Source organism: Rhagoletis pomonella, unplaced genomic scaffold, assembly GCF_013731165.1.
Source record: "Rhagoletis pomonella isolate Grant_MI unplaced genomic scaffold, Rhpom_1.0 Rhpom_scaffold_00001, whole genome shotgun sequence".
Taxonomy (NCBI): domain Eukaryota; kingdom Metazoa; phylum Arthropoda; class Insecta; order Diptera; family Tephritidae; genus Rhagoletis; species Rhagoletis pomonella.
Genome location: NW_023458555.1, coordinates 111,399,038 through 111,407,940, shown reverse-complemented (window position 1 = coordinate 111,407,940; position 8,903 = coordinate 111,399,038). Strand labels below are relative to the sequence as shown.

Sequence of the window (8,903 nt, the reverse complement as noted above, 5' to 3'; positions counted from 1 at the left end):
TCGAGGGGAATAATGCACATGGAAATGGTTCTCAGCGGTTTACCGGTTTGAGAATAAAAACAAAAACAAAGATGCCTAGAGGTACAGGCAAAAACGAAGATCAAAGTAAATTTAAACACTTTAAGGTAAAGGTGAAGAGGAATATGCAAAAATAAAGATAAATATGAAGAAAAGGATGAGGATGAAGATCGATATTGTTATCGATATAAAACTCGATATTCTTATCGATATAATAATCGATCGAATCGAGCTGGATTAAGTTAGTGTCCATGTCCTCGACACTTTGAAATAAAGATAAATATGAAGATGGAGAAACAAGTGATAACGATGAAGACAAAAAAAAAAGGCAAAAGTGAAGACAAAGAGGAAAATTGAGATAAAGGCGAAAATGGAGACAATGAGAATACATAAGAATTTGGTTAACAGAGTTGAAATTTTGCGATAGGAATCGAAATAAAATCAGCCATAAAGGTTACTGAAATTTATCGAATCATCGAAGTTTATAATTATCGAAATTTATCCATGCTTATTAAGTTATCGCAACGTATCGAATTATTCAAACTGATCAATGTTTACTGAGTTGTCGCAATTTATAGACACAGAAACTTAGTTGTCCAAATTTACGGGTAGTTATCGAGCTATAAAAACGTGTGAGATTAACGAAATTTGTCAAGTTAAAGAAATGTATCAAGTTATCGATATTTCTTGAATTATCATTATTTATAGACTTAACGAAATATATCGAGATGTCGTAATGCATGGAGGTCTTTCAACTTACAGAGTTATCGATAATTATTGATCTACTGAATTTGGTTGGTTCAACGAAGCGAAGTTTATGGAATTTTCAAATTATATCGATTTATTGAAATTTCAAGGTTATATTAGCTTATCGATTTATCACTGCTTATCGCATTTAATCGTCTTAACAGAGTGTAAGGAGTTATCAAAATGTTTAGATAGTTTTCGAAAAAATGTGGAAATGTCAAAAATAAACATTTATAAAGGTATCCAAAGTCTTTATATTTTTGAGTTATCGAAATTTATCGAGCCATCGAATTTCACAGTTGCCGAAATTGGTCGAGTTAACGAATTTAGTTGAGTTATCGAATTTTAGTGAAATTCATCGAACTATCGATATGTATCAAATCATTGAAATTTATCGATAAACTTGAATGTATCGGGTCAATTCCAAATCATGCCGAAGTCCTCCAAAGACCTTTTCAGATAAGACAAATTTAGTTACGTTTTAGAAGAAGATTTTCCGGTTAGTTAATTTGTACCGTATAAGTTTTGCTACGTGTTAAGATAGAAAACCTCTCCAAGGCTTCTAAAACTAGAAAAACTGTCGAATTTCGACAGTAAATGGCACTCTAGTATTATTAAAATCGCTTAACTTTTTTATAGAAATTTTGCAACTTTTGAAAACAGCTATATGCAAAGGAGTAGTAGTAATAATAATCAATTAAGCAACCTGTTATGTATGTAAAATTATCTTTATTATTAATGTTAATTATAATTTTTATTCATAATATTGATTTCTAACTATGTATGTATATTAGGTTAACAATGCATTTTGAAAAATAAATTTTGCAAAATAACAATCAAACAAATTTTAAGATTTTTTATTTAAAGTTTCTAAGGTTATTTTGAATTCGCTGTGAAGAAAATGCAACCCTGCGCCGGCTGAAGGTGGCAATGCTAGACGAGTGCAGCTATATGTTTTCCTTACGAAGTATCAGAATGAGTGCTGGAGGAGTCAGAGAGGTGAAAATCTGCACACCGCCCATACAAAACTCGCCAGAATTTTCACCAGTTTTGAAGTGAATGAAACCCGCGGTTTTACCAGATTTTTCACTACTTTTGGCTGGCAGGGTTATGTGTTTCTTTCTGTGTTTACCGTTTTTAATACTTTTTCAGGTAATTCCATGTAAAATAACAAGTAGTAGTAGAGGCAGGTGGAATTTCCTAAAGCAGCTCAAGATGGCGGACTAGAGCGAGAAGTTGCCAACACAATACCTTTTATTATTGCATCATGATCTTCTAGTGTCTTTAAGTTATATTTTTTTCTGTGTAGCAAAGGAGGTATGATAGTAACGTTTTATTTGTATTTTTTATTTTAGCTTAAAGCTGTTCAGTTGTCTTCTAACTTAGAGGTAATTGCAATTGCTGAGGTGAAGTTTGACTCTGATTTGCCTGAATTTCGTACAAGCGGTGGTGCTAATTCTAGTTCAACGAAACATGAGTAAGTAACCTTTATAAAAAAACGACTTGTCCTTAATCGATATATTTCAAGAGTGTTCGTGCAACCCGTAATGTGGGTGAAAGCAATTGATATTGTGCTGGATCGATTGGTGATGCAAGGTGCTGACCTCAGTACAGTTTTGGCCATAGGCGGCTCTGCTCAGGTATAACTAACAATAAAATCCAAATGTATTAAACAAAGTGGAATAAATATCTGACATACGCTTATTTGAAAACTAAAACGTAAACAATTCATATACATATTTTTTACAGTAAAGGCGCTGGCCCAATGCAGGCTTGCTTTGCCTGCTTAGCTTTGAAAACTGTCAAAAGTTATTTGGAATATACTAAAACGTATGAAGGGTGGCCAAATGGCAGCTTTGCTTCACTTGCTTTAAGCGCCTCAAAGTTTCAAATAGGCAAATGTTTTATTTGAAAGCGTTTCGTAGGCTTTTGACAAAAAGATATGTTCCCGTTCTAAATCAATTCAAACAAACTGCTGCAGACTTTTTTGTACAAAAATTAGCTTCAAAGTTTAATAAAAAGTAGTCTATGTTTCCATATTTATATTTAACATGTCGCTGGATTAAAGTGAAAAGTTGCTAAGTCCAATTTTACGAATTTTACAGGAACTTTGAATACAATATTTTGCGTGTTTAAAGCAAAGCAAAATCCATACAAGTCAGGATTCGATCTCTGTTAAAAAATTTCGTATTATTTTGGCCTTATTGCATATTCGGGGCCTCTTTTGGACTTATAAAATTTATCTTTCATTGAATATAAACGAGAAAAAATGAATCAAGTAGCTTAGTCCTTAATTTCTCTTACTTTCTCTGTCAAAACTTGAGGCTTCATAAAAAGCAGACTTATCAACTTTTCTCACAAATCTAGCGATATTTATGATGTCGAAACTACTGGTAAGTCGTCTCTTGAAAAATCGATTTTTTTTGAGTTTTTTGTTTCTAATAAATGTACATATGTATATATATGTATGTTTAATTATTGTCGTTCCTTTGAAATGCAAAAATTAATTCACATTCATTTAAAAATAAATGTGAAAAGTTTGTTTTGTATTTCTTTTTTTTTAATTTTCCGGAATTTGATGGCAAAATTATTCTTAGTGTAAGGAAACAGACCTTGACTTTTTAACTACACAGCTGGTTGCTTTGACAGCGTTCCAAGCCGCCATTTGGCCAAACGAGTTTTTGAAGTAAATCAAAGCAAATTAAAGTAAGCAAGGCGTGCAAAGCAAGCCTGCATTGCGCCAGCGCCTTAACCCTCGTTTGGCTTTTATTCACGTTACGTTATGTTCAAATTTGCCCCTTTAACTTGTTAAATGAAAACGAGCTTTTTGTAAAACACAATCGTCCACATTGAGCATTTGGAGTTAACTTTGACGGTTGTTTGATTTTAAATACAAATTCAAACAAAATATTCAAAATCAAATTTTTATGTTTCAATTTGTTTTGTGCGAATGTCTGCTTCATGATATTAACGCATACAGATTACTTAGAGACTTCAAAATGTTTAGGTCGTAGCACTATTTATCTCTGCGTACGATGAGACCTGATGGACCACAACTAATTACCGCCTTGGCCCCTTTTTTGGCGGGGATGATTCCCAGATATTTTGGATTGGATGATAGGGGGATTGCCTTTCCGCCTATGGAAGGAAGTCTAAATTGGGGTATCTTATTTCTATTTGTAAACAGTAATAACTCGGTTCTGCTGTGGTTAACGTTAATGCCACTACATTTAGCCCATGTGTGTAGTTTACCCAGTGCCTCCTCTAAGATTTCACTTACATTAGAAAGGAAGAGGCCTGTGACTGCTATCACTACATCGTTAGCATATGCCACTACTTTAACCCCTCCTCTATTGAGTTCCAGCAATATGCCGTTCAACGCTACCACCCACAAGAGTGGTGAGAGTACGCCTCCCTGAGGAGTAACTCTGCTCACATATTTAGTTACTATATTATCTCCGCTTTTGACCTGAATGATTCTGCTTTCCAGCATAGAGCGTATCCAGCCAACCACACCGCCGTCCACACCAATCACTATAAGCGATTGTATGATGGTGTCAGCTTCAACGTTGTTGAAGGCGCTCTCTATATCTAGGAAAGTTGCTAAAGTATATTGCTTGAAAGGAAGTCAGGCTTATGGGTCTAAAGTCCTTTACCGTTTCGTGGTTCTTTCTACCCTGTTTTGGGACAAACACTACTTTACTCGTTTCCAACTCAGGAGGACATACATAGTTCATACTAATACAGGCTCTATAAAGAGTTAGAAGAAGCGGCGCTATTCGCTTCTTTGATTGTTGTAACATGGCCGGTATAATATCATCCGGGTCTGGGGATTTAAATGGAGAGAAACTATTTATTACATAGGTGATCATCTCTATGCTTATTATTGATTCGAGGTCCCTGCTAGGTGTGCTTGGAAGTTCTGTTCCACCTAGTGTTGCTGCATGCTGTTTACAGCCTGGGAAGTGGGATTGAACTAGCATTTCTACGCTTTCATCAATGGAGCTAGTCCATATATCATTTGTCCTTTTAATAAGGCGAGAGTATCTTGCTTAACCTGGCCGAGTCTCTGACATTCTCTATTGCCAGGAATTAGCTTTTGCCCTCCTCAGTTCTTTTTTGTATGATTTTGAGGCTTTTTTGTAAGGGTCCCATTTCTTGGACCTAAAGCACTCGTTACAAAGTTTTCTAACACTATTCCTAAGAGCTCTAAGCTCCCCATTCCACCAGGGCGGGGATTTATTTTTCATGACACTCCATGGGGTCGATTTTTCATAGGCTTTGGTCATCGCCCTCTCTAAATTGCTTACGTTTCGTTCTATCTCATTTGATGAGGTTATGCTTCCTCTCACATTACCTTTGGCTATTTCCTTAGTTAGAATTTTATCATATTTCACCCAATTGGTTGTCCGTAGGTTTCTGTATTTGGAGGGGGTATAGGATAAACCGCGTTGATTAAAGAGTATCCAGCAGTGATCGGACATCGATGGCCTGTCGGAAGCTCTCCAATTCTGGACGGTAACGCCATTATTCTCAGATATTAGTGTTAGGTCCAACACCTCCTCCCATCCAGAAAACCGGTCTGAACTTGGGAAGATAAAGGTTGGTCTATTGCCTCTTTTTCATATACTAAGATTGGTATTTAGTACACAGTGTAGGAGGGACTCCCTCGCTCGTTAACCATTGTGCTGCCCCAGACAAGGTGCCTGGCATTTGCATCACAACCAATAACCGAGGCTTGTCTGGTGTTCCGATCTATTAAGGCTTTGATTTCAGGTGGAGGACTGTCTCGATCATGGGACATGTGTGATGACACCAACAGGATGCTCTGCTGTCTCGCCGTCTCCACCTTAACTACTGTTGTGCCTGCTGTATTGAAATGAGAGCAAAGGAATGCATTTATACCTTTCTTGATAAGAATACATTCCCATGGTTTACCAACCTCGCCCTTGCAGAAGATATTCCTGTATTAAGCTGATGTCAATGTCCTCCTCCTGCGTCCTTAGGGATTCCGACGAGTCGAACTCTGGGTGGGGACCTTCGGGGTTGTCGAGGACGTGGTCCATCACGAAACTCGATAGCTTCACATCGATCTCCACCCATTTTTGCTGCACTGCCAGCGGGGTTCTGCTTCCTTCGTTGATGATTGAAGTCTGCAGGTGGTCTCTCGCTACGTCGCTGAATTGGCGATAGTTTGTGGGTGTTGCGGACTCCGCTACATCAGCTGGCCTTAGGTGTTTTCGTTGAGCCCCATTGCCGCTCTCATTCTGCGAGCGGTTCCTCTTTTGGGCCTCGCTAGTTGCCATAGCGTCGGTAGGTTCCGTTTGGAATCTCTCTTACTCTTCCACAATGCCCATATATCTACGCTTGTCTTCCTCATCGCGTTCATCTACACATCTAGCTGCTGCATTTCGCTCGATTTTATCGAGTATATATAGAGCCTTCTGGTAGCGTAGTCTCATAAGCGCGTTTGAGGGTGTCTTCTTCTTTGGCGGATGGTTGCTGCTGGCAACAGCCGCGTTTTTGCTACAGGTAGGCTTTTCTTCCGGTGTGCTATGGCTGGCACTACCGGTACTAAAGTTATCTATATGAAGAACGGCGGTACTATGGCTGCAACCTTCCGTTCTGCTGCTGCTAACAGCCTTTCCTTCTGAAGTACTTTGGCTGGCACCACCAGTGGAAATGGCTGTCGGGTTTTGGGGTTCCTTGGGGTATTTCAGCAGTCTTTCTTCCTCTGACAGCGTCGTATCTTCGCCGAATGTATTTTGCTGCTTACTTGTTGTTGTTGTTGTTTTGTGTTTTTATTTGAGTTCTCCATATATATTGGCCCGCGAGTAATCCGGAAGGGGTTCGTCGCTCGTTGGCAGAGCCGGGAAGGGTAGTGAAGGTGCTTCTACAACCGACTTTGCCCGGGCATCGGAGGAGACCGTTCGCGACCAGCCATTTTTGCTACCCGCTGGCCATTCATTTACGGTGGCCTACACACCTTGGCTTGGGTAGTGTTGGTACGGTAATCCTTCAACAGTACCACAACGCTCCAGCTTGGATTGTTAAGGAATATTTCCGAAGGCTACAATACCAGGCTTCCCTCTTAGTTCATGGAGGCATGATACAATTCGCGCTGTGAACTATACCATGACACCATTTAAGCTCCTTAGCCATGGCAAGAAGACTCACGCTGAGGAGGGGTGTATGTCTTAAACGTATCAAGTGTCTAAATTAATTCTTTCTCATGTTCGATTTTTGGCCTCATGCCCGAGTTTTCAAGAATCGGGACCATTGTGCGACGTGGGCGTGCTGCCAAAGGTGTATGGTTTGGGTAGCTGGAAGTAGGCCCATGGTTGGTTTGAGGTATTTATTTAGTACTCAAGTGTGCAAACAAAAATTATTTGTGTTAGGGTTGTAGGCTGGGGAGAATGATGATTGGTCAGCAGTTATGTATTAACCCCACCCAGGCTGAAGCTCCGCGAACCAGCCAGTTCACACGCCTTAGCTGTTGACGTGATCGCCAGCTCTTCTCGCCGATGCTTTTATTGGATATATACCGTGGGGGCCCACCGAAAATGCTTTTTTTTTTGGGAAATTTCAAGACCCTACCCCTAATTTTATTCGATTTTATGAGAAATATTATTGCCTATTTTTATAGATTTTGTAAAGGTCACTAAAGGTCGCCACCTGTCGATTTAGGTCACAAACTACGATTTTGTAGATTTATGAGTTTTTGAATGACTGTTTTTGCTTCGATTTCAAAGAGCGAATATGATGATATGATAAAACGGTGTATAAAAATCTATTTTCGGACTTGGCTAAGCGCAATGTGTGTACCAAATTTGGTCGAGATCGGTCCAGTAGTTTTTGAGATACACATATATGATATATGTAAGTGGTCGGTGCCACCCCATTTTCCTAAACTTTTTGGAAAAACCAATTCTTTGCGAAAGAGCGATTGTATATATCAATGTGAAAGTCCGGTACATACACATTATAAATTCAAGGCAGTATTTAAGAAAAGTCGACTAACTTCGACAATTTTTTGCGATTGCAACAAATGAGCTATCAGTTTATTTAAAAATAGAATTAATTTTAGATAGTGCTCAGTGTTGCCACTGCTTTAGCCTTTAAAGTATCCATAAAAAGTCAAAAACTGTATTTAAATGTATCCACCGAAAAGAGCGGACATTTTTACACAGTACACCTATGGAAGAGAAACTCGGCCCCTTAACAAACTTACTAACACGTAGTCAGTATTTTCCCATCCTTAGACACGGATTTGGGAAACAAAGGCCCGTAGTTATAGTCAAAATTAAGTCGACTCTAAAGTTAATTGCAGCTTTTTGACATAATTTTCAATGGGATAGCTGTCAAAAAAGCTGCAACTAACTTTAGTGTCGACTTAATTTTGACTATAATTAGGCGACTTTGTTTCCCAGATCTATTTCTAAGAATGGGAAAATACTGACTACAACGACGAGCCAAGTTTCGGCATGTTCGATGTTTCCTAGTCTATCAAAATAATACTAATTTAAACTAATTTTGACCTGTTACATTTAGTTCAGTAAATTGTTATTTCCTACTGTTATGGTTACAATGTTTTTCAATCAAACTGGTGGATAGGGAGCTATCTATGAAATTAAAAAATTTCTCAAAAACTTGTATGTAAATTCTCGCTTAACGACATATAACTTAAAATTTACAAGTTATGAGCTATTTTTAGTACAGTCAAGCTATTGTTGAAAATTAGTCATCGGCATGGTTGTCAATTTCCTTTGACTGCTAAGAGAAGGGTTGCTCAGGATGTAAAAGTTGATTTTTTCGCATTACAGTTAACTACTACAGGTCGGAAACCTTAAAATTTGCAAACTTCTTGATAGGAGAATGAGCAGCCAACTGGTAAAAATGTTATAATAGCACGTACATAAATAAAAAAAAAAGTTTTCTTCAACTTACGAATACTTATGGGAAAAGGTATCCAAATTTGCACTGCGGAAAAAACGAAGTATTCCCCAAAATTTATGGCGAAAATGTATCTGACTGATAGTCACTGATAGTGCTACATATTTTAAAATTGTGGAAATTGTCTATGGTGAAAATTAAAAAAATTAAGAGAAATATGTTATTTTTAATATTTTTATTGAGCT

At 38.0% G+C, this 8,903-nt stretch overlaps 1 protein-coding gene across 1 annotated transcript in view; it reads left to right on the top strand.

The window, feature by feature from the left end:
- Positions 1-2,120: 2,120 nt before the first annotated feature.
- LOC118749776 (xylulose kinase) overlaps positions 2,121-8,903 on the top strand; it is a gene marked incomplete at its 5' end in the record, with an annotated part of 58,881 nt that continues 52,098 nt past the window's right edge. The window contains 2 exon segments of the mRNA XM_036484557.1: positions 2,121-2,242; positions 2,294-2,405. Of these exon segments, the coding sequence (XP_036340450.1) occupies positions 2,121-2,242; positions 2,294-2,405 (234 nt within the window).